Source organism: Geotrypetes seraphini, chromosome 16 (genome assembly GCF_902459505.1).
Source record: "Geotrypetes seraphini chromosome 16, aGeoSer1.1, whole genome shotgun sequence".
Lineage (NCBI taxonomy): Eukaryota > Metazoa > Chordata > Amphibia > Gymnophiona > Dermophiidae > Geotrypetes > Geotrypetes seraphini.
Window position 1 is genome coordinate 33,349,070 of NC_047099.1, and position 26,110 is coordinate 33,375,179.

General features: G+C 43.0%; 1 protein-coding gene and 1 non-coding gene across 2 annotated transcripts; both read right to left on the bottom strand.

Moving 5' to 3' along the window:
• Positions 1 to 1,328: 1,328 nt before the first annotated feature.
• EIF4A1 (eukaryotic translation initiation factor 4A1) lies at positions 1,329 to 24,933 on the bottom strand. Its single transcript, XM_033924172.1, has 11 exons — positions 24,825 to 24,933; positions 22,159 to 22,207; positions 21,559 to 21,691; positions 21,211 to 21,350; positions 20,516 to 20,684; positions 19,990 to 20,099; positions 4,448 to 4,591; positions 4,167 to 4,304; positions 3,538 to 3,627; positions 3,209 to 3,288; positions 1,329 to 2,136 (listed from the first exon to the last, which is right to left on the bottom strand). Exons 1-11 carry the CDS (start codon positions 24,845 to 24,847, stop codon positions 1,992 to 1,994), a joined length of 1,221 nt encoding a protein of 406 aa, XP_033780063.1. The 5' UTR covers positions 24,848 to 24,933; the 3' UTR covers positions 1,329 to 1,991.
• LOC117350946 lies at positions 20,227 to 20,371 on the bottom strand. Its single transcript, XR_004537306.1, has one exon. It is a non-coding gene; the product is annotated as a small nucleolar RNA SNORD10 (small nucleolar RNA).
• Positions 24,934 to 26,110: the final 1,177 nt, after the last annotated feature.

Consider the following 26,110-nt stretch of genomic DNA (forward strand, 5'->3'; position numbering starts at 1 on the left):
CCTGCAGAACCTCTTTGGTGTCCTCCACAAAATGCAAGACAGAGGACACCAGCCAAATCTTCCCCTACGGTGCCCTTCCCCCTCCAGAGAGTCCTGTAGGTCCCAAGACCCAGGTCTTCATTAGGGGACAAATCTAGGAATACAATGTCCTCCCACAAAACACAACCGCTTAGGTGGGGGAAGCACTGGCACCAAAGATGACCACCAGCTGTGCGCATACAATACACCTTGCACATGGTGAGAACAAAATCCAGGAAAATTCCCACAAGTAGGACAATCACGCTCCCCAGCAGAAGAGGCCTGCAAGACCTGTTCCTGCCTTTCCAATCTAGGCAGGAGCATCTGAGAAGACTCAGGCAAAATGGAAGAATTTTCCACCAAAGAAAAGCCTGATGCCAAAGGAACTGAAGACACTTGAAAAAGCAAAGGAATCCCAAGAGCCCAATGGCACCAGTAGGGGAATTCCCAGTATCTAAAGGAAGCCTATTCTTCCCCCCCCCCCCCCCCCCAAAAAAAAAAAGGCCAGGGAATCCCTAGCACCATCAGCAGTTAGGGAACTTCAGGCCTCTCCACCCTTTGTGGCTGCCAAGGAAACCCTAAAGCTGGCTGGCTCTGAAGCTAGTAAGGATGCAAACAAAAACAAAGGTCAGCCACACTAAGCCCTTGGCGGTAACACACTATAGCCTTTGCTGGACGACCTTGGTAAGGCATACAGTTTGAAGATCCACTAAAGAAAAAAATGGAGGTGGGGTAAATGGGGGAGGGAACTGACCACCCAAGTGTGACACCCCCAAGGTGGTAATGATGCCACAGGCCCCAAGCTAAGTCTGATCAGAAAATAGCAGATAAGGCCACTGCCTAACCTTTCTAACAGACAACTGCACAGGCTCACTACCTCCACCTGCTGGACACCAACAACAGACCGATTCTACAAGGGACTGTATAATCCATTTATACTGTAATAATTCAGTGTGTTCAGTCTTCACGTGTTAGAGGAGCATAAACCCATTTGTTTTCTGTGCTGGTCTGAAGGGATGATAAAGAAGCAATGAATTTCCCCATATCCATGGGGAAGGGATGACATGGATGGGTGGACTCTATAACCATAGGTATTTTATCTGCCTTCATTTTTTTGTGTTTCTATGTTAACACACAGACAGGACCAGCATGATATCCACTGGGGACACTATCAATACTCAATTTCACCCCAGGTAATGGCCCAACTAGTCCTTTGGTCTATCACATATTACATTTTAAAAAGGCACTGAAGTGGAAGTGGCAGTTAAGTTGATAAAGGATTTGGATTGTTAATGTACTGAACTGAGAAGTGCCAAGAAAATCCAAAATCTTTATTTCTATGCCCCAATTTGTATATATGAAACAAAGCAGCAAATAAGGTAGAGTATACAGAATAGCCAACCACCACACCCATCTGCCTCAAAGAACTAAATGTCACAAATTCTTTATTCAATGGTTTTCTTTCAATAAATACTATACAAAACCCTAAAAGGTAAAAAATAATCCAATACAGTTCATCTATATTATGAAAACAATTGTTTTGAGCATCAACATTAAAATGTTCAGATTCTTTTCAGTAGACTGGATTGTGACTTCAGGGGGAAAGAACTGTTTGGTCCAATGTTTCACAAGGGAAGAAGCTACCACATACTGTTGAGGTAGTCTGAACTCAAACAGTAACAGTTCAGCACCATAATTCTGGTTACAGGTGATTAATATACATCCATTAGGAGGAAAGGGCACTGACATAAACCAACATGATTTAGTGTTTAACAGGACTGAAAGAAAGGGAAAGAGCACAATTAAAGACAATTAAAAAAATACTGGGTTACTTAAGGCAAATGCCTCCAAAATAAGATGTAAAGAAAAATAACAAACAAAAAATTGAAGTTCTCCAAAAATGGCTCCAATAGGAATAAGCCATGCTAGAAAAGTCACATCTTAGTGCATTTTCAGTTCTATTCCTGTGTATATTAAATCAAGTCTGCCACATTCATGGGCATCTCTTCAATGGTTGTATTGTAGAAAGTCTCAATATCTTTCAGGGTCCTCTTGTCCTCTTCTGTCACCATGTTGATGGCGACACCTTTCCTACCAAAACGGCCACCTCTTCCGATCCTGCAAGAGAGGCAAGTGGACTGAAGTGATTGGGCATTTGAGGTCATTAAATCCCATCCTCACTGTTGAAGTGTACTACTGAAACAAAACTCTCAATGTCCAGGGAATCGCTGTGGTGCACAACTGCAACTGAAAAAACTAATGAAACCAGATTCAAGTGCTCTGCATGCCACTGCTTTAAAAAGTCTGCTTATATCCAAAGGAAGCTGTGACAATGATATTTCCATTATACCCCGACTTAACAGTGAATTCATTATTGTAATGTAATGGTTCTCAACTTGGTCCTTGGGACACATCTAACCAGTCAGGTTTTCAGGATTTCCACAATAGTCACGCAATATAACAGAAGTAGTGCATGGAAAGTCTCATGCATATACATTGTGGATATCTTGAAAACCTGACTGGCTGGGCGAGTCCCGAGGACTAGATTGAGAAGCCCTGCTGTAATGGCATGACAATCTAAGGACATTAAATTTGTTTCTGAACTATTTTCCCCAGCTTGCCAAGTACTTTACAATAAAGATCTATATTGCTTATGCAGTATACAGCAAGATTCAAAATGTTACATTAAAAAAAAGCACAAGCTGATTGCAGCAATTCTTATGTGAGCTGATGTATAGTAGTGGACACCTAGGTAGAAGGTATCCACTGTGGAGAACAGCTTGATTCTCTACCAAAGATCTACATCTGCCAACAGCGTTAGAGCAGCTGGGCAGAGAGGGAATCTCTTTGGTAAAGGGACAAATGGTCTTAAAGTCATGTGTGGAATGCTCCAATTATTTACTGGTCAGTCCCAGCAGTGCAAAGTATGCAGGTCAGAACAAATGCACTTAAGGGGCTTTGAGGGAAGGTAGGAGAGGGTTACATTTGTACTTATAAGTTATAATGATAAGATGTTCAAGTGCTCAAATTAATTGAGTTTATTATGAATTTTTGTACACTTGAAAGTTTAAAAATGAATAAAGAATTAAAAAAAAAAAATGCACTTGTTAATCTAGAACAAGTGCATACAGAAAAAATCCCCAGTCATCCATCACCAACACTATTGCAAGTTAATGAGAAGGCAACTTACCTGTGAATGTAGTTTTCTCTGTTAGTTGGCAGGTCATAATTAATAACTAGGGATACTTGTTGTACATCAATGCCTCTAGCCTAGAAAAAAAGGCAGAATTACTATCTGAAGCTAGAGGAGAAAGCTTTGCTTCATTCTTGAATTCAGCTTTGTAGGTTGCAATATAGTAGTGGCCAGTGTATGTCAATGGTCCACTGTGGAGGGCAACCCGATTCTCTTCCAAAGAATTACATCCTGCCAACAGAACCATCACAGCTGGGCAGAGAGGGTGTCTTTGGACTAGGAAAATCAAGGACAAACAATGAAGGAGAAGTGTATGCAGGACTCACCAGCAAGTCTGTAGTAATCAACACCCGACTTGAACCAGACCGGAACTCCCTCATAATTACATCACGCTCTTTCTGATCCATGTCTCCATGCTATGGGGAAAGAAACAGATTAGCATGAATTCTGTGCTGGGGCTGGCAATGATCTTCCAAGCTCACTAAGACACTAACAAGTACTATAAAATCAAAGAGTAATGTAAAATATTTGTGGGTAGGGTGGGTGAGGAGGGAATAAATTTATGTATTTAATAGAAAGAAATTCAAGTGATGTGTATTAATTTAAATGATGTAATATTATGTACTTGATGTAAGATGAAAAATAAAGACAAAAAAAAAAAGTAATGTCAGTATATCATTTCTGTAGTACTTACCACAAATCCCTCCATGATTAATTATACAAAACAGAATGAGCATGTCCCCACCGCATGAACCAGCTACTAATCACAGGTGGAATGTGCTGGGATGAATGTGGAAATATTTGCTATTCCCCATATCAGATTTAAGAACAAACACCATGGTACAGGTGTCTCCTTGCCCAGTGACAGGGGAAAAAACATAGTCCCCCCTCCCCCCAATGTCTACTCTGACCATCACTGCTAATAATATTGGGTTGGGCCAAGGAAGTGACTTACCAGGGCAGAGACCGTGAAATCACGAGCATGCATCTTCTCTGTCAGCCAATCCACTTTCCTGCGTGTGTTGATGAAAATAACAGCCTGGGTGATGGTAAGGGTCTCATACAAGTCACACAAGGTGTCCAGCTTCCACTCCTAGGCACATGAGTTTAAAAAACAAACCAAAACACAAAACAAAGCAGATGCACACATTAAAAAAACAAACCAAAACAAACCACCCAAAAAGCTTGCTTATAAGCCAGCAGCACCAAAGTATGTAAATTCCAAAGACCCCTTACCTCCCGTTCTACATTCACATAGAACTGCCGGATGCCTTCCAGTGTCAGCTCTTCTTTCTTCACCAGGATACGAACAGGGTCCCGCATGAATTTCTTAGTTACTTCCAGTACATCACTGGGCATTGTGGCAGAGAGCAGCACTACCTGTAAGTAAGAGGGACAGGTCAATTCCCCTTTCCTGAAGCAGTTCCAAAATATTCCAACCACACCATTCCTGCAACTTACACTATACCATTTTCTAACTTCAATTGAAGCCTACAGAAAAGATCTAAACTGACCTGGCAGTATATTTACTGAGTTACAAGATCAACATTTTGCTTGTTAATCCTGCGATCTCAGCAGTATTGGCATTCACCAACTGCTTACACCAAAACAAAGTTGCAAAAAAGTGGTACAGCACAAGTATCAAATATTTAGAAAGAATGAAGTGTTAATTTTCTCTTTTAAACTCTCCAGACCAGTACAGCTTCACTGATGGGTAAATACCTCATTATGACCAGGAGGTGGAGACAGACAAAAAACTTTGGTTGTAATACAAGTATCTGTGCTTCCCACTAATCTGATCAGTCTGGCAAATAGCCAAGCAAAACTAAATGGTGCTAATTATAACCAACACTCTTGAACAGGAGTAACAATTAACACAGAGCAGAAAGAGAAGCCCCCTTCAGCAAAGGTCCCTACTGCTCGCCAGCTACACCAAAGCCGCTGTTCTTACTATCTCCCCAGCCCTAGAAAAATACTAGAACCTGCAGAAAATCCCATTCTTCATGCAAAAATTAAGAACTAACATATAGGGTGGGGTAGCTGTAACTGTCTGGAAAGGTGATAGAGAAATAAAGAGTTCTCCACAGAAGGGGAAATATGTCCACACTTGCTGATGTCATCTAACAAAGCCAGAGTGGCCAAAGGATTAGGTTCTTATCTTGATAATCCTCTTTTTTATAGATTAGGGGCGAGGAGAATGGGGGAACTTGATTTGCTCTGCAATAATAAACAAGTACCCAACAGGGCAAATAATGGCATTAACAGAGCTCCTAGCAAAACAAAATGTGCCAATATTGATCTTGGCACCAATATGCTGGCATTCAAAGAACTGTTTCTCTCTTCCTTGAGCCAAGCCACTGGATACTCTCCCTAGCATACAAGTCAATGCAGGCATATCAGACATTTGACAGGGCAGGGTGTAAGGCATTATATACTGTTCTACAGAAGAGAAGATTAGAGGTAAGAACCTAATCCTTCTTTCCTATGCAAGTCCCTTGCCTAGGGTGGGACAAATGAGCCTGCGCCCAGCACAGGACCCAAAAGCCCCTCTGTTTGCATGGTCACATCCACTCTAAAGTTTTGCAAAGATATGGAGTAGACCATGTGTTAACCTACAAATGTCATTGGGCATCACTTCCCTGGATTATGCTCAGGAGGAAACCACACTTCTGGTAGAGTGAGTTTTCATGGCAATTGGATCAGTTTGAGGCAACAGCCATGCAGACCAAGAAATAGAAGATTTAGAGGCTAGTCTTCCCCGAAAGCTAGAACTGGACAAGACAAATTCAGTATGTGATCCAACAGGCACTCATTCATCACATCAAGGTAAAGAACTCTCGACATCCAGAGACTTCAATTCTCTGTCCTGTTTTATCTTACTTGTGGGCTGAAAGGTGGAAAGCTGCACTGATCAACAGAACATCAAAACCATCATCAGCAGAAAGGAAGGTATAGTGTATGCAAGGACACCTTTGCCTCTGAGGAAAAGCTCTCTTAAGATAACCCCTGCAGTTCCATCATCCTTCTAGCCAAAGTGATTGTGACCAAAAAGACTGTCTTCACGGAAAGATCCATGAGACTCAGACAGCAACTCATACGATGCTTTAGTGAGGGCCTATAATACAATGTTGATTCCATGTAGGAACTGGTTGCTGTACTAGAGGGTGGAGCCAGAGAGCTTTTTTCAAGAACCAGAATATCTAGATGAGGCCAAGATCTAGATGAGAGGCCAGAATATCTAGATGAGAGGATCTTCTGGAGCCTCAAAACCTATCTAGAGACCTAAAAGGACTGTTGCAATGAAGAACCAGGAACCTCTATGTAACACTGTTTTCTGTAGCCTAAGACCTATGTCCTGCTGAAGACATTATCAGTTCCGCATACCAAGGCCGACGAGGCCAATCTGAAGCCATCAGGATCACAAGGTCTGGATGAGTTGCAATCTGGCGAATGACCCACCCCTCCATGGGCCAAGGAGGTAAGACCTAAAGCAGCCAGACTTGGACCAATGTATCCAACCCCAAGGTTCCTGGTTCTGCTCTTCAACTAAGAAGCATTTGGCCTTTGCATTCTTGGCCAAAGCCATCAAATCCATAACTAGTCTGCCCTGTGCGAAAGCAACCATTCCCCCAGGTCCAGGAACTCTCGACTTAAAATTGGGCCTGAACATTTTCCACTTCAGCCACGTGGGCAGCAAAAAGAGTCTGAAGGTGTACTTCTGCCCACTGGAAGAGCATCTGAGCTTCCAGAAGCAAGGGGGGGCATTCCTTGTGCCCCCTGCCTGTTCACGTATACCACTGCCGTGGCATTGTCAGAATACAGCTTTTCCTTTTAAGACGCTTTCTAGAGCATTCAGCGCTAGTTGAATGTGTCAGTTTGACAATTTATGAAATACTTCTTTTGATGTGGGGTCCATTGGCCCTGAACCAAGTTGTCCCTGTAATGAGCTCCCCTGCTGAAAAGGCTGGCATTGGTCATAAGTCATCCATTTTGAGATCCAGAGACATGCCTTTCGACAAGGATGCATCCTGAAACCACCAGCCCCTGTCCAAGGGAGCCGCATGTTAAGAGATGTCTTTGTGGAGACCAATAGAACACAGAAGGGAGTCCTGAAGACGACCCATAGGAGCCCTGGCACAGGGACAACTTCCAGTATGGCTTCCACGGAGCCCAACACCTGAAGGTAATGCCAAGCAATTGGAGTCTGCATTTACAAAAGAATTTGTCTTCCGAGCTTGTGTGGCTCAGAAAGAAACACTGCTGTAGGCTGTGGCAAAAAGAATGTCCAGGCATATCCAGATGGTTCTTTCAGAAGTTGACAATTGAGCCCAAACACCCAAACAGGGCCCGCCCAAGCTCCGTCCGGCCAAAAACAGGGACTATAAACCCCCTAAACAAATTCCAACAGCCCTACCAAGGGAGATGGGTACAGATCACCTCAACACCTGCTGGAGACTAAAAGAAGACTGAGGTAAATAAAGAAGGGAGTATATTATATACTGTCTCACAGTTTTGTTTTCAGTCTCCACCTGCTGGTCATGATTGGATATATACCCATTTGTAAAGATTAACCTCTACTGGTCTGGAGAGTGCTAAAGAATGGGGTTTTACTCTCGCTTTCAAATTTTTTTTTTTTTTTAATCTTTATTCCTTTTTATTTCTTTCAACAAGTGTACAGTATTATTACAATTAATTTACATAACACACTTGACATTCTTAAACAATATTATTATACATGTTTTTATTCCCCCTCCCACCCTTTTCCATATCAATATTCCTTCCAAATTTATATATAATTATACATCCCTTTTTGATAATACAATTAATCTGACATGAAATCTGTCCCTCCCCCCATCCTTCTTCCTCAAACACTTTAAACATTTTATTATACCCAGTAATGCACAACAATAAATATCCCATCCTATTACATATATCTCCTTATTTTTCATAACATATTTCCAATATTTTTCCCCTCCCTATCCCTCCCATCCCATCCCATTTCTATATATTATCCCCTAAGGAAAAAGAATAAACTTTACTCGTTATAATATTCAATTAATGGCCTCCACACCTCTTGAAATCTTTCCATCTTATACATATGACAAACTGAGTTCCACCAAAAATTACAATTCAATCTAGAACAGTCTTTCCAATTAGTTGTTATCTGTTGAATTCCCACTCCCGTAAGAATCAACAATAATTTATTGTTTGCTGCAGATATTTGGCATTTGGCCCTCATACACATTCCAAAAATCACTGTGTCATAGGATAAAGCCACATGACTCTCCATCAACATATTAACTTGATCCCATATTGATATCCAAAATGCCTGAATACATGGACAATAAAATAAGATGGTCTAGAGTTCCAACTTCAATTTTACAATGCCAGCATCTATTAGACTTAGAGCAATCTAATTTTTGTAATCTAGTAGGGGTCCAGAATGCTCTATGCAACAAAAAGAACCATGTTTGCCTAATAGATGCTGACATCGTACCTTTAATTCTCCAAGACCAAATACGTGGCCATTGAGATGCATTAATCTGATGCTTAATCTCAATGCTCCAAATATCTCTTAATCCATTTTTAGGCTTCTTATTCAAATAATTAGATATAATTTTATACCACTTTGCGGCCTGGTGACCCAGAAAATCTGCCTGGAAACAAAAGAATTCTAAGCTGTAATGATCATTTAAAGATTTCCATTCAGGGAACCCCACCTGCTTCAATTGCAACCACTTATAACTTTGTTTTTTATTCAGACCATATTTATGTTGCAATTGTGAAAATTCAAGCATCTTACCATTATCAATTACTTCCGTTAATGATCTTATACCTGCTTTAATCCAATCTTTCCAGACAACCTTAAACCCACCTATTTGTATCTTGGAGTTTACCCAAATAGTCTGTTTCAATTTTAAAATAGAATCAGTAGTTAATTTGTCTACAAACCTTAATGTTTTCCAAGTATCCATTAATACTCTATTGTCCTTACGTATTTTAGGCACTTTTATACCAAGCAAAAGATCAAGCCTAAGTGGAAAGATAAGTGATCTCTCCACCCTTAACCACTCTGGTAATTGTTCCAAAAGCTCTGGGAGGACCCAATACATACATTGGCGCATGATATAGGCCTGATGATACCTATAAAAATTGGGAAAATTTACCCCACCCTCCTCAATTGGTCTTTGCAAAGACACTAAAGCCACTCTTGCAATTTTACCCAGCCAAATAAATTTAACCAGAATACTACTTAATTTTTTATAGAAAGACCCCTGAAAAAACACTGGTATCATTCCCAATTGATAGCAAACCACAGGCAAAATCATCATTTTAACAGTTTGTACTCTTCCCCACCAGGACAAATGTAAAGGATTCCATTGCTCACACAACTCTAACTTTTTGTAATAAAAATTTTTCATTTATTCTTATTGTCTCTTCAAGTGTTTTATTCAGCCAAATACTAAGTACTTTATTCCATCCTCTTTCCATATAAAAGGGAAAGAATCAAGTATACCTTTTGTACAATGCACATTTAAAGGTAAAATCTTTGATTTAGTCCAATTTATTTTGTATCCTGAGATTTTTCCAAATGTATCTATGACCTTCAGTAGACATGGGATTGTTGTTTCCGGATTCCTCAAATGAAGCAAGATGTCATCTGCATAAGATGATACTTTATATTCCACTCCAGCACATGGAATACCCTGTATGTCCTTTGCCTGTCGAATAGCTAATAATAAGGGTTCAAGAACTATATCAAAGAGCAAAGGAGATAATGGACAACCTTGTCTAACTCCCCTCTGCAACTTAAAAGCATCCAAAAAATTATTATTTATATATAAGCGAGCAGTTGGGGAGCTGTACAATGCTTGTATCATTTGTATAAATCCGGATCCAATACCAAACCATTCCATAGCTTGATACATGAAACTCCATTCTACACGATCAAAAGCCAGCATCTAGTGAAACCGAAAAAGCCAGATCATTAATTTGTTTTGTTAAATACATCTGAAATGCCAGTCTAGTATTATTAGAAGAGTGTCTTTGAGCAACAAATCCAGTTTGATTCATTCCTATTATATGCGGAAGAGCTTTAGCCAATCTTAATGCTAAAATCTTAGCTAATAATTTACCATCTACATTTATTAAAGATATAGGCCTGTAGTTTGAAACCAATGTTGGATCTTTATTTGGCTTTGGCAAAACAATAGTTAAGATTCTGCCATAGTGCCTGATATACAACCTTTATTCAGTTGATCCTGATATAATTTTAATAAATACGATAATAGGGAAATTTGAAATTCTTTATAAAACTCTACTGTAAATCCATCTCCACCTGGAGCGGTCCCAACTCTAAGGGATTTCAATGCCATTTGTAACTCTTTTAATGATATAGGTTTATCTAAACTTTTTATATGATCAGGAACCTTAGGACCTTCAACTAAACTCAAAAAATCCATCCCATCTTTCTCTTTATTTAAATAAGACTCCGAAGAATACAATGACTTATAATATTTTAAAAATTGTTTTAATATATTTCCAATTTGAGAATGAGAATTTCCTAACTCATCTTTAATTATGCTTATTTTCTCCTTCCTTTTCTTTTAAATAATTTGCCAATAATCTTCCAGCCTTATTTGCACTACAATAATACACCACCTGCTGAGCAAAAATATCTTTCCTTACTAACCCAGAGGAAACTTCATTATATTCACATTTTTTTTAACAATATTTGAAATGTCTCCTGTTCCCATTTATTAACCAATTTTAATTCCAAATTCTTAATTTCTTTTTCCAAATTCACATATTGTTTTCTTAACAGTTTCTTTTTATATGCAGAATATGATATAATTTGTCCTCTCATAGTTGCTTTGAAAACATCCCATAAAATTCCAATCGAAATTTCCTCTAAATCATTAAGTCTAAAATATTCATTTATTTTATTTTATTTTGAAATTCTGTGCAAAATTTAGAATCAGCAAGCAATGTATTACCTGATAATATGACACACGATCTACGACTGCTGGAAAGATGGTCAACTACTTGGCAGCTAAGCTTCAATGCTAAAAAATGCAAGGTGATGCACCTGGGAAAGAAAAATCCGCACAAAAATTATGTACTGAATGGTGAGACCTTAGTTGAGACCAAGGCAGAACGCGATCTAGGGGTGATTATTAGTGAGGACATGAAGGCTGCCAATCAAGTGGAGAAGGCTTCCTCCAGGGCAAGACAGATGATAGGTTGTATCCGTAGAGGATTTGTCAGCAAAAGACCTGAAGTCATGATGCCGTTGTACAGATCCATGGTGAGGCCTCACTTGGAGTACTGTGTTCAGTTCTGGAGACCACACTACCGTAAGGACATACTGAGGATCGAGTCAGTTCAGCGAATGGCGACCAGGATGGTCCTGGGGCTCAAGGATCTCACGTACGAAGAAAGACTAAAAAAATTGTGGCTGTACTCACTTGAAGAAAGAAGAGAACGGGGAGACATGATTGAAACGTACAAATACAGTGGTGCCTCGCATAACGGACGCCTCGCACAGCGAACGCTGCGCACAACGAACTTTATGTCTTGATTCGTACAACGAACTTCGTTTCACACAACGAAGTCGCCCGAGCTGCATCCTTCCGCGCAGGCACTGCGCTTAACTGCCCTCTCTCCGCCTGGCTCCCTCTTGCCCCCCCCCCCGACTCCCCGACACGATCGGGGCAAGAGGGAGCCCAAGCCCTCTTGCCCCCCCCGACTCCCCGACACGATCGGGGCAAGAGGGAGCCCAAGCCCTCTTGCCCCCCCGACTCCCCGACACGATCGGGGCAAGAGGGAGCCCAAGCCCTCTTGCCCCCCCGACTCCCCGACACGATCGGGGCAAGAGGGAGCTCAAGCCCTCTTGCCCCCCCGACTCCCCGACACGATCGGGGCAAGAGGGAGCCCAAGCCCTCTTGCCCCCCCGACTCCCCGACACGATCGGGCCAGGAGGGAGCCCAAGTCCTCCTGGCCACGGCGACCCCCTAACCCCACCCTGCACTACATTACGGGCAGGAGGGATCCCAGGCCCTCCTGCCCTCGACGCAAACCCCCCCTCCCCCCAACGACCGCCCCCCCAAGAACCTCCGACCGCCCCCCAGCCGACCCGCGACCCCCCTGGCCGACCCCCACGACACCCCCAACCCCCTTCCCCGTACCTTTCTGTAGTTGGCCGGACAGACGGGAGCCAAACCCGCCTGTCCGGCAGGCAGCCAACGACGGAATGAGGCCGGATTGGCCCATCCGTCCCAAAGCTCCGCCTACTGATGGGGCCTAAGGCGCCTGGGCCAATCAGAATAGGCCCGGGAGCCTTAGGTCCCTCCTGGGGGCGGGGCCTGAGGCACATGGGCCCAACCCGACCATGTGCCTCAGGCCCTGCCCCCAGGAGGGACCTAAGGCTCCCGGGCCTATTCTGATTGGCCCAGGCGCCTTAGGCCCCACCAGTAGGCGGAGCTTTGGGACGGATGGGCCAATCCGGCCTCATTCCGTCGTTGGCTGCCTGCCGGACAGGCGGGTTTGGCTCCCGTCTGTCCGGCCAACTACAGAAAGGTACGGGGAAGGGGGTTGGGGGTGTCGTGGGGGTCGGCCAGGGGGGTCGCGGGTCGGCTGGGGGGGCGGTCGGAGGTTCTTGGGGGGGGGCGGTCGTTGGGGGGAGGGGGGGTTTGCGTCGAGGGCAGGAGGGCCTGGGATCCCTCCTGCCCGTAATGTAGTGCAGGGTGGGGTTAGGGGGTCGCCGTGGCCAGGAGGACTTGGGCTCCCTCCTGGCCCGATATTGTCGGGGAGTTGGGGAATCGGCGGGGCAAGAGGGCTTGGGCTCCCTCTTGCCCCGATCGTGTCGGGGAGTCGGGGGGGCAAGAGGGCTTGGGCTCCCTCTTGCCCCGATCGTGTCGGGGGGGCGGGGGGGCAAGAGGGCTTGGGCTCCCTCTTGCCCCGATCGTGTCGGGGAGTCGGGGGGCAAGAGGGCTTGGGCTCCCTCTTGCCCCGATCGTGTCGGGGAGTCGGGGGGGGGGGCAAGAGGGCTTGGGCTCCCTCTTGCCCCGATCGTGTCGGGGAGTCGGGGGGGCAAGGGGGCTTGGGCTCCCTCTTGCCCCGATCGTGTCGGGGAGTCGGGGGGCAAGAGGGCTTGGGCTCCCTCTTGCCCCGATCGTGTCGGGGGTGCCAGGGACCACACGGAGTCACCCACCGTACCACCCGATTCGGGTAAGCGCAGGTATCGGTGGGTGGCTTATTTGCGGGGGGGGGGGGTGCCTTATTTTACATTTTTTTCTAAAAAGGGGGGGCTGTCTTATTTGATGGCCCTGCCTTATCATCGGGGAAACACGGTAGAAAAAAAAAAAATGAACAGTTAAGTCCCAGTTTTTGCCGCTGAGACTCTGCCCTCTCTCACTGTAAAATTAGACTCTACTTAGTCTGTCTTTAAATTTAAAAAATGTGTGTTGTTTTAAAAAACAATTATGTTTTTAGATGTATCTAAATAAAAATAATAACCAAAAATTTATCTTTTTTTATGTCATCTTAGCATATTTTATGCTGCAGAACGAATTATTTTTTTTTACATGTATTCTTATGGGAAAACGCGTTTCACATAACGAACGTTTCGCATAACAAACTTGCTCCTGGAACCAATTAAGTTCGTTGTGTGAGGCACCACTGTACATCACGGGACGTATAGAGTCAGAAGATAATATCTTCTGTCTCATGGGACCCTCAACAACCAGAGGGCATCCGCTGAAAATCAGAGGAGGGAAATTTCATAGCGACTCCAGGAAGTACTTTTTCACCGAGAGTGGTGGAGCGTTGGAATGGACTCCCACTGCAGGTGATTGAGGCCAGCAGCGTGACTGATTTTAAGAAGAAATGGGATACTCATGTGGGATCTCTAAGGGAGTGAACTCTGGGGGGAGGCTAATTGCAATGGGCAGACTTGGTGGGCTATAGCCCTTTTCTGCCATCATTTTCTATGTTTCTACTAAGTTAACTTCTATCCATATACCACCATGATCAGATATTACTATTGGTTCTATGTCAGCTTTTATAACTTGCTGTACTATCTGATCTGAAACAAAAATATAATCAATTCTTGAGAACGATTGATGAACATGTGAACAAAATGTAAATTCCCGATCATTAAAATGAAGAATACGCCATATATCTTTTAAATTACATACTTGTACCAAATTATCTAATCCCATGATTTCATTATTCTACTAGGCTTTTTATCCATTATTGGATCTATAACAGCATTGAAATCTCCAGCCACCACTAAATTAGTAGTAGCCAGTGGTAAAACTAATTGTTGTAGAGATTTAAAGAATTCACTTTGATTCGAATTAGGTGCATATATATTTAGTAACGCCATTGTATTACTGCCCATGCTCATGTCAACAAGTAACCACCTTCCTTGAGGATCTGCCTTAACCATATTAAATGTTGCTGGACATTTTTTATTAATCAATATTGCAACTCCTGCCTTCTTTTTTACCGCTGGTGCAAATAAACATTGTTTTATCCACTTATCTGTCAGCTTCATAGACTCTGTTCCAGACAAATGTGTCTCTTGCAAGAAACATATATCTATATTTTGTTGTTTAATATATTCCAATACCTTTTTCCTTTTTATAGGGTGATTAAGGCCATTTACATTCACAATATCACTTTTATATCTAATACATAATATTCTAAACATATTTTTATCCCCTCTCCCTCCCCCCACCCTTCAAGTACTTTCCAATCCTTCATTACATATTGTATATCATATCATATTGTGTAAAAATTATTTTCACTACCCCCCCCTTCGTGTGTGTCACAAAGAATATTTTGAAAAGAAAAGAAGAAGAGAAATCCTATTCATTCATTACAATATTTTGTCAATGGCCCCCATATTTTTATAAAAATAGTATATGTCCCTCTTTGTATTGCTATTGCTCTTTCCATTTTGAATATATGACATTGTATTCCACCAAAATGTATAATTTAGGTTACTATAATTCTTCCAATTGTTGGTTATATGCTGAATGGAAACCATCCAAATCTTATAATTGTTCCTCATATTTTCTTCACTTCCTATATGCTCCATCCCTCTTCTTACCTTGTCAAAATTCTTCTTTTCTTATTGTGTCTTTAAAATTTTTCATTTCTATTCTTTAAATCTTGTTTGAAATGTTGATCCCCCTTAAATCTAACTGCAACAATTTTCTAGAAAATATTTTTCTCCTTTTCTATTTTTTTTTTCCACTTTTTCCTTCTTTATAAAATCTTTCAATTTTCACTCAAAAATATAAACCAAAAATAATCTAAGTATATTATTACATTTTCTAAATACTTTCATGAAACCATAGGCAAATTATATGGATCTAGAAATTCCTATAATTTGCCTGCTTCTTCAAAATTATAAGTTTTATTCTCATAAGTTACCCTCATAATAGCAGGGTATATCAATCCATATCTTGCTCCCATTGCTCTCAGTTTAGGTCTTAAATCCAAAAGCTGTTTTCTTTTGTAGGCTGTAGCTTTTGCAAAGTCAGGTACTATAAAGATCTTAGAATCCTGGCATTTAAGATCCTTGTTTGTTTTAGCCAGCTTTATCATCTCTACCACCTGCGATATCTTAGCAGCTTAAAGATTAGTGGATGGGGACCCTTCTGACTATTTGATCTTTTCATCGGTATCCGATGTGCTCTTTCTATCTCCAAAGGAAAAGAACTTTTATGTGAAATCTGTTTTTATTAAGCAACAACCAAATCACAACGACACAGCAGGGCAAAAACATTTCAAACATAGAAAACAGAGCTCCCTACCCCCAAGAGGACTGGACTCTGATGTCCTCTTAGGTTACATAGTTGCCCAACCCCCCCCTTACCCCCCCAAAAAACCCCGCCCATCACCCCCCCCCAACCCCACCCCCCCACATCAGACAGGCGGAATAGAATATGCATGTAGGCTATTCAAGATACGACTGCGCATCCGGGGAGACAAACTGTCCAAATAAGGAGTCCAAATGTGCACAAAGTCTCTGCTCCGGCGGCGAGAGGAAGAAGCCAGGAGGGCCTCCCATCCAAAAAGGGCATGTAATTTATTCCGCCAATACCAAAAGGAGGGAGGAACCTCCGCCAGCCAAAAATTCAAGATACATTTTTTCCCCAAAATATAACATTTGCTCAAAAACAATTTCTCTGCCGATGTGTACACAGAAAACAAGGAAAAATGAGCAAATAACATATGATTAACAGAAACAGGAACAGAAACTCGCAAGAGACCCTGAAGAAAGGAAGCCAGGGCCCCCCAAAAGCTCTGAACACTCTCACATCCCCAAAGACCATGAAAATAAGAATTCACCTCCGAATGGCAGGTGAGACAATAAGGAGTATGGACACATCCCATATGGTAGGCCCGGCTCTGGGAAGCATAGGCTCTCAGCAAGGTCCGAAAATGGCATTCACGAAGTTCCGCACTGTGCACCAAAGCAGGGACCCCGCGAAGAGCCCGGAGCAAGAAGCCCTCTCCGAGTTCCCGCCCCAAATCCCTCTGCCAAGCCAACAGCACCAAGGAAAACTCCCGCGGTGGACCAAGCGCCCCAAGTTGTCTATGATACAAGGAAACCGAGATCCCAGATGCGGAATCCTCCCCCCCCTTCCAAAAAATCTCGAAACCGAATCCCAAACTCCAAAGAAAGAGAGCTCCTAGGGAGAGACTGCACGTAATGGCTCAATTGACAATGAGCAAATGAAAGACCCAAGGGAGGCAGACCCCTACCCAACAATTCATCGCACGAAAAAAGCGTGCCGTCCTCCCGCATTAACTGAAAAAGATACTCAAACCCTTTAGCTCGCCAACGCCCAAAGAGAGAGGGGAAGAGACCCGGAGGGAAGGAGATATTGCCGGTCAAAGGCAGTAACACACTAACATGTGGATCCTGCCGCCAAAACGGTAGCAGCCGTCGCCAGACCTCCCAAAGGGGGCGAAACAAAATACTCCGCCGACAGAACACGGGCAGCAGCGCCAGCCTAGCATGCAATAATGAGAGAAGGTGAAAAGGATAGTAATAATCGCGCTCCAGACCGAGATCAGTGTACAGATCCGTACCCATAACCCAGTCTCGGACGTGGCGCAACAAACACGCCTGGTTATAAAGAGCCATATCAGGCACCCCCAAGCCTCCCCGCTTCCAGGATCCCACCAAAAACTGCCACCGCAACTTAGGTCGCCGATCACCCCAAAAGAACTTGGATAATAAAGAAGACAGGGCCCGGATATCCTTACGCAAGAGATACAAAGGCAACGTTTGAAGTACATAAAGCCACTTAGGGAATAAAACCATCCGAAAAAGTTGCACCCTCCCCATCAAAGAAAGAGGCAAATTACGCCAGGCGGCCAACACAGAGCTTGTAGTGGAAAGCAAACGAGCGATATTCAACCTATAAAGCTCCCGAACATCCATGGACAATTGAATTCCCAAATAGCGGAAGGAGGAATCCGCCCAATGCAGTGGAAAAGTCCCCCTCAAAGATTGCCGAAGATCCCCCGATGAAGCCAGGGCCTCCGATTTCCTCAAATTTAAGGTGAACCCGGAAAAATCCCCATATTCCCTAATACTCTCCAAAAGGGTGGACAGAGAGCGTTGCGGGTTAGTCAAAAAAACCAAAAGATCATCAGCAAAGGCCGCAATTTTAAAATGTGAAGCTCCCAACTGAAGGCCACTGATGTCCGCGTTGGCCTGAATCTCCCGAATCAGGGGATCTAAGGAAAGCACAAACAGCAGAGGCGACAGGGGACAGCCCTGACGGGTCCCCCTACAGATAGAAAAGGAGTCAGATGAGCCACCATTCACCGAAATCCGTGCCACCGGGTCACTATAGAGGGCCCAAAGAGCACCAAGAAAAAAGGGGCCAAACCCGTACGCCCTCAGCGTATCAAAGAGGAACCCCCACCGTACCCGGTCAAAGGCCTTTTCGGCATCAAAGCTCACCAGCACCGCGGGGGTTCCATCCACTCCAGATTTCTCCAGAGCCAGCAAGATACGGCGAAGGTTCTTAGAAACAGGCCGATCCCGTACAAACCCCACCTGCTGTTCTGAGATTAGGGAAGGTAGCACACGGGCCAACCGATTCGCCAGCACCTTAGCCATTAGTTTAGAACTTTTAAATGGCAAGATCTTTGGGATAAAATTAGTCACAAATTGAATAGGATCATTCTGCTCAATCCCCACAGGTATCCCAATCAGACGCAAATTATTCCTTCTTTCACGATTTGATAAGTCTTCAAAATCCTTTTTCAACGCCTCTATTTCTCTGTGATCTTTTTTACACACCAGCATCTCTGCCTCAGATTTCTCAGCATGCTTTTCTAACTGCTCAATTTTGAAGTCAACTGCCTGCTTTCTATTTGTCAGACTCTCTATTTCCTCCTTCACAACTTTTATATTTTTAGCGTTATCACTTACTATTTCTTTAATTTTCTGAAGTTCATTCATCAAATCACCGTTATCAATTTCTTCCTGAGGCAACGGGACTGCTGTCGGGGATACCGAATCCATTTTTGTTCTTTTTTTACTTCCTGCTCCTGAATTCACCGGATTACTTTTACTAGTTTTACCCGAAGCCATTTCTTACTTCAATTCTCTCTTTTCCTTCACTTTTCTTTAATTTTAACTGCCAAAATCTTAATAAAATTTGCCTGTCACAACAGAGCTAATCCTCTACCCAGCCATCTTCGTGCACTGCAAAGTTCTAGAATCTCTCGCTTTCAAATCTAACTTGAACATTCCTGTTCAAAGATGCCTTTGATTTTTTATCATCTTAAGGATGTTTTACATATATTTTAGACCTGCTCTTAAGCTGGTTTCTCCATTTTCACTTGGGTCCTAGGTATCTTTTCATGTGGATTATTGGACTGTATTTTCAATAAAGCCTGCGTCCTGATCATCATCTCCAGTGTTTTTGTTCTCAGACTTCTGGTTCTGTGGAGTACCAAGGGTCAATCTTGTTTGCGCTTCTGTTTTCCCTACCTTACGTTGTTTTCCCATTTGTTGCTTTCTATCCAAATATTGCAGTTCCTCCCCTTCTCCTTTCGTACCAGTCATTGATTCTAATATATATACATTAAATCAAACATGTTTATCTGTTGTAGTTTTTGATTTAATATTTGTTATGTTTCCTGTTATTTTAACTATGTATAACTGCCTTGAAGCCTAATTAAGTGGTATATCAAATGTTTAATAAACGATGATTACTGCCTACAGCTTCTTCAATACAGCTGAAATAGTGGAAAGGACTTTTCTGCCTCAGATACTTCCTGCGACTCTCCAAAACCAAAGAATCTTCAGGCTGAAGCCGGATCGACACCAACCTCTACCCTCAAGGACCTTGAAGCGTGACAAGGATGGGTAAATATGCAGCCAGCACCCTGATACTCCAAGAGTTCTTACACAGGACACCCACAGCCTGTGCTCAAGCCACTGAAACTCAGAAGGCAAGCTGGCATCCAGCAAGACAGACCCAGTGCCCAGAAGATACAGCAGGCTGGCCCTCCAGGTCTATCCAAAGGCTTGCTCTTCAGAGCTGCAGTCCAGCACAGTGAAACCTGTGTCCTATCCCAAGCAGAGAATCCTAAAGATCAGATTATGCAAATTAGTCATATTTTATTGATATTGAGTACGTTTGGATTTTGTATAAAAACCCATGAGCTTTGTTAAAAAAATAAAACTCCCTGAATACACTTGAAAAACTCTGCCCTTAAATCTGTCATCTCACCTGGGTGTTACTACTCAGCTTCTGGAAGATATCATAAATCTGGTCCTTGAAACCACGGCTCAACATTTCATCAGCTTCATCCAACACAAACATCTTGATGTATTTGGGTGCTAAAGTGAGGAGAAAGTACAGGAATATAATTTTGGCCTACCACAAAAATATTCATCCTAGATGGAGTAGGTTAATGGCAGGAGTGTTTCTCCATGGCTTTGTGCTCAGGTATTTATATGGCTTGCTGTTTTCAGAAAGACAAGTTTATGATCATAACCCCAGAAGCCCACGGTACCCTAGGGACATCACCCACCGGCAAAACGTCGACAGGTGTCCTTTGAGCCCGAGGCATGCCAGAGTCAGATGACACGCATGGGTATCATCATCAAACAGCATGCATGAATTGCCACAGATGAGCTGGAAATCCCAGCACAAGGACAGCAGAGCTTGGTAGCCATTTAAACCCTATTACAAACATCTGATCAAGAATTTATCTTACATGTAAGCATAACTCTCAAGGTAGTTAGATACTTACATAGGTACCGCCTGTTTAACATGTCAAAGACTCTGCCAGGGGTTCCCACAATTATATGGGGAGCTTCAGACTGCAGCTTTTGCACCTCAGCCCTCACATTGGTCCCTCCAATGCAAGCATGGCAGGAGGCTCCCATATAGTCGCCGAGAGCCATCACTACTTTCTGGATCTGTAAAAGGGGATAAAAGCATGAGTTAGTAAGGAAAAGATTCTGCCACTAGGCCAATCTTCTTCGTTGCCAAACTTATTAGTAACCAGTAATAGGGTGGTTGAATGGGAATTTTGTTAACAAATGACACCATCAAGTGGCAAAGCTGGGTAATGCAGCTCCATGAAGCTTGAAAGCAACTAAGATGGTGGCTTCCAGAAGCTTAAAATCTGTCAGGGCTTCTTACATAAGATAGTATGGAGACCACATACCACTACCCTTCACTAGGACTCATAGGTGTAAACTTATTTCTTGCGTTTGATTCTTAAAGCTGGGTTTAAGCACAATAGCAGTGTCATGTGTATATCACATGAACAAGGAATGATTTAGATGTTAAAGCACTGTACTCCCTACCAATCTAAGATAGGTCCCCACAAGATTGCTTTTTTTTACCCTGCCACACAACAAAAATAGAAAAATAAAACCAGAAGTCATTTTGACAGATGAGATATAAGAACAAGGTTACGATTCTGCTAATTGGGCTTACCTGCTGAGCCAACTCCCGAGTTGGGGCCAGGACCAATGCTTGTGTGGCTTTTAGGTCCAATTCTATCTGCTGCAGAATGGAGATAGCAAAGGTAGCAGTCTTCCCAGTGCCAGACTGTGCCTGAGCAATAACATCATAACCTGATAAAGTAAGAATGAACAAGTGAGTTCCATTGCTTCTAAGCAGTTTTACTATATTCCAAAATTCCATCAATTACTGGTACCTTGCTGCAACACCAGCAAAGCATGACTGTGGTGTCTTTTGTGCAGTAGTCTGGGGACCTCTGCCATGAATGTCACATCTAAACCACTACCCTCCCAAAGTCAGTCAGAAAGAATAATTCCTTACCCTTGATACAAGGCATAATAGCCCGCTGCTGAATAGCGGAAGGTTTCTCAAACCCATAGGCATAAATTCCTCTGAGAAGGGACTCAGATAGGTTCATGTCATCAAAGCTGTCCACAATTTCATTCCAATTGCTCTGCAAGACAAGTGCAAGGGTTATTTGAATCCAGAAGTGGCTCTTTTTACAGCTGTACCACAGAACCAATCCATCCCCTCCCCCCATGCTGTATGAAACATACAAGCCTACATTCTAAGAGTGGGGCTACAACACACCCAAGCTTGAATCATAAATTGACTTTGCATTCCTACATGCCTTCCCAGATATTGCTGACTCAGAAGGTGAACACCCCTCCCATGCACCAATGTATACACTAGGACATCAGATGAGTCATTAATGACTGCCATGTATATATGTCAGTAAGTTACAGGACCCATCACTTCACTGCACTATTAAACATTACAGGCAGAAGAGCAAAACCTGTATTGCTAGTTATTCTAACCTTAACAGCTGTGACTAACTATGATGGAAATAGCTAAGGTTAAAAGAATAAAATAACCTTGGAAGTTGTTCTATATAAACATAGGTTTGAGCATGCAACTCACCTCAATGATACCATCTGGCTCCATACCATCAGGGCCATTATCTCTGGATCTGGGGGAAAAGAGCAGTCAGTTATGATGGCTATGAAATCTTAAGTTCAGTCCACATCACTTGTTTGCAAGCCTCATTTCTGCCTATTTTCTCTCCTTTCGTATGCACGTTTCAACTTTATCAAGTATTTGATATACCACCCAAAGGTTATCCAAGCCCCATCAACTAGGCCATCCTATATACTATACATGGTAGAACCTGTTTTCATGCCCCCCCAATATAATCCATATCTGCTCCCACAAAGTAGTAAGTCAGGCTCTTATAGCAAATAATTTGGACGCAAGTATAGCCTTCCTGGGTCAGACCAATGGTCCATTCAGCCCAGTAGCCCATCCAGGTCATTAATAATTGGCAAAACCCCCAAAAGTAGCAACATTCAATGTTACCAATCCAGGACAAGATAGTGGCTTCCCCATGTCTGTCGCAATAACAAACTATAGGCTTTTCCTCCAGGAAACAGCCCAAACCTTCCTTAAAACCAGCTGTTAACTGTTCTTTCTACACTATACATTCTATAGAAAAAAGAAAACTAAAAATTGATTAAAGGGAAAAGGAAACAAGACATACCAGGATAAAAAAATATCATCAAATCTCATAAATAAGAGCAATCAAAGCAAACAGAATAACATTGATCATTATCAAAGGACAGCTCTGTGCATGTTTACTAGGAAAGAATCAACTATGCTAGTTTTACAATTTATTTATTGGGATTCATTAACCACCTTTTTCATTAAGTCACCCAAAAGTGGTTTACAATACATTAAATAGTAATCAGGTATTTCAGTATTTTCCCTATCTGTCCTCACAGGCTCAATCTAACTGAGGTAACTGGGGCTATGGGGTGTTAAGTGTCTTGCCCATAGTCAATCAAAAGGAGCAGGCCGAGATTGACCTCACCACCTCAGGGTGCCCAGCAGCTGCTCTAACCATTAGGCCATTCCACCATTTAAGTGGGGAAGGGGAATAGAGCAACACCCCCCTAAAAAAAGCATTCAGTACTCCTTTCCTGTGGATACATATTGATTTTATGCCAGAAACGTAGATTTTCCAGGCCTAACTGGCCAAAAACTTTTCATCCATTCACCTCTTCACAGCCTACAGCCTAAGTTCCACTGGACAGCCCTGTAGTTTGTAAGGATCCACTTATGCTATTTTCAGAGGTGGATCCCCTTACTCTGGGAGCCCATAATGTAAGCTTCTGTAGTTGAAGTGTGGCTACCTTATGTCTGTTTCTAAAGTATAGTTAGAGGTGTAGCTGGTAGACAACAGGTCAGTTAAGGCTCAACTACCAACCAGAGTAAAGTGATAAGTGTGCCCACCTTGAAAAGAAGTATTTTAGGATTATTTATAGTCATAATCTCTTCCCATTCCTCCCCACCCACTAGATCTAAGAACAGATAGAGAAAGAGGGAAACCGACCAACGACAGACGTGATCAAAGACTGAAAAAAAGGGAGTGGTTCTATGTCACTGACTAATCAGATTCTTAAATTACAAAACTAAAGGTTTGTAGGTCAATGAAATGAATTTTTAGCTAGAACAGGGTGGAGCGATTCTGCTAAGTAACACAATAAACTTAAAGACATCTCAAGCCCATCACTCTCTACCATTTAACACCTTTCCCTACCCTATCCCCTCATCGAGTGCTTTTTAAAGAGACGATCTCTACCAGCATTAAGAAAGAAGTACAAGATCTCCTAACTGACGTTTACTGGACACTTAAACTGGGGAAAACGAGCTAGGTGAACTCCGAGAGAACAGCTTACAAAACCCAACACCCAAAGGACATATTTAAAGATTGGAAAATCTGTTCACGGAATATTCTAATTTAAAAAAAAAAACCGGATGTGAACACTAACAAGCCTTTCAACGTCTCTTAAAAAAAAATAAATTGATCTGAAGCATTTATAGGTTAAGGAATTAAAACCTTGGTTAAGGAGGAAAAAAAAAAAACCCCAGAGCAGAAAGAAATGGCTCCCCCCAGTGCCAGCCACGTGCTCCAACCGGAAGAGGGCGGCGGAAGCAGCAAAGGCAGAGAGAGAGAGAGAGAGACCCTCCGCCGCCATTACAGCCGCTTCGCCTCCTTCCCCCCCCCCTCCCCCACCCGAGATCGTCAAACTTTCACGTCACCTCCCCCCCATCCTACGCAGCAGATCCGGGAAAAGGGCTCGCGCAAGCCGGGCGACGGGCTCGAACGTCGGGGCGTTTCTCGCAAGCCGCGCGGACGTCCGGGCGTTTTTGCGTCGCCCGCGCGGGAGCGGTCCGTTGCGTCCAAGTCCTCGCGCTGGCGCTCGCCCTCACCCAACCCCTCCTCGCGCCCACCTTCCACGGGAAAAGGTTTTCAGGGACAAAAGCCTACCCGCCGTTAGAATCGTTTTAAGAAAATTTCTCTCTCGATACCTATTGGGTCTTTTTTTTTTTTTTTCAGTCGCTCGGCAGGAAAATAACCATCCCGAACAAAACCGAAAAATAAACTCGCCCCCACAATCTAAAAAAAAAAAATAAGGAACTTAAAAAAAAATTCGAACGGGTAAAGAACGCCTACCGGTAGCCCACTAGGGAACTTCGGTTTCAATTATTACGACGAATAAAAAGTGTTTTCACTTTTCGTCACTCACCGGTTTTCGTAACTCGCAGACATCCTTCCGGAACGAACGAGAGCTCTCGGCCAGCAGGCGCTTACTTATAGCGGCCGGTCTGCCCCGCCCCGGCCGCTCTCCCATTGGCCAGCGCCTCTCTCGCCCACCCTCCCACCGGCCTCCCATTGGCCTACGGACCTGGTTTCAGGTTACCATTGGCGCCCGCACCTTTCCCTCGGCTGTTGCTTAAGCAGCTTTTCTAAGGAAAGTGGGCGGAGGGGCGCGATTGGTTAAAAGCCTTGGGTAGAACGGAAACGGAGCTCGCCGCGTTCTTTCCAGGTCGCCGATCTGCCCAGCAGCGATTGGCCGGCCGGGCTGCCTGTCACCGTTTCCCGACAGCTTTCTAGCCGCGGCATGGGAGGGGTCAGATCAGGAAGGAGGATACGCAATGGCGCTGCTAGGGAGGGTTTTTTTTTATCCCTTCTTGGAACTTGAACTTTTTTTTTTTTTTTCAAGTTGTAATAAATTTAAAAGAACGCAATAAGTGGCGTCACTTCCGGCCACAAGTAGTAGAAAATGGGGCCTAAGCAAAATGATTTGTAGTAGGCTAGCTCAGTTCCCTATAGCAGTGTTTTTCAACCTTTTTTGGGCAAAGGCACACTTGTTTCATGAAAAAAATCACCAGGCACAACACCATTAGAAAATGTTAAAAAATTTAACTCTGTGCCTATATTGACTATATATAAAGTAATTCTCTTGAATAGGAATCAAATAAACACAAAGAAAGTATTTTATAATTACTTTATTATGAAATATTAAGTAAACAGAATAGTGAAAAATTATAAAATACTTTATTCAGTGCGAAACCTGGGCCTGTTTGGCTGAACACAAAGCTGATATTCTGGCTGGAATCGAAGAAAGACACACACGTAGCGCTTCGTCAACAGCTCTCAGTCTCTCTCTGTATTTGGTTTTTATAGCATACAAAAATAGACAAATATACCCTCCATCCTTTTTATTAAACCACAATAGCAGTTTTTAGCGCAGGGAGCTGCGCTGAATGCCCAGCGCTGCTCTTGACGCTCATAGGCTCCCTGCGCTAAAAACCACTATTGCGGTTTAGTAAAAGGTGACCATATTGTAAAATATAGACAGCAGATATAAATTCAGAACTGTGCATAGTAAGTGAAGGGAAGTTTTCATCTCTGGGAATTTACCCAGTTAACTATTAAGTTATTTGGGCAAATTCCTTTGAAAACTGTGGTAATACTGCCTCCACTTTGCTAAATTTAAAATAAAATCATTTTTCCTACCTTGTCTGGTGA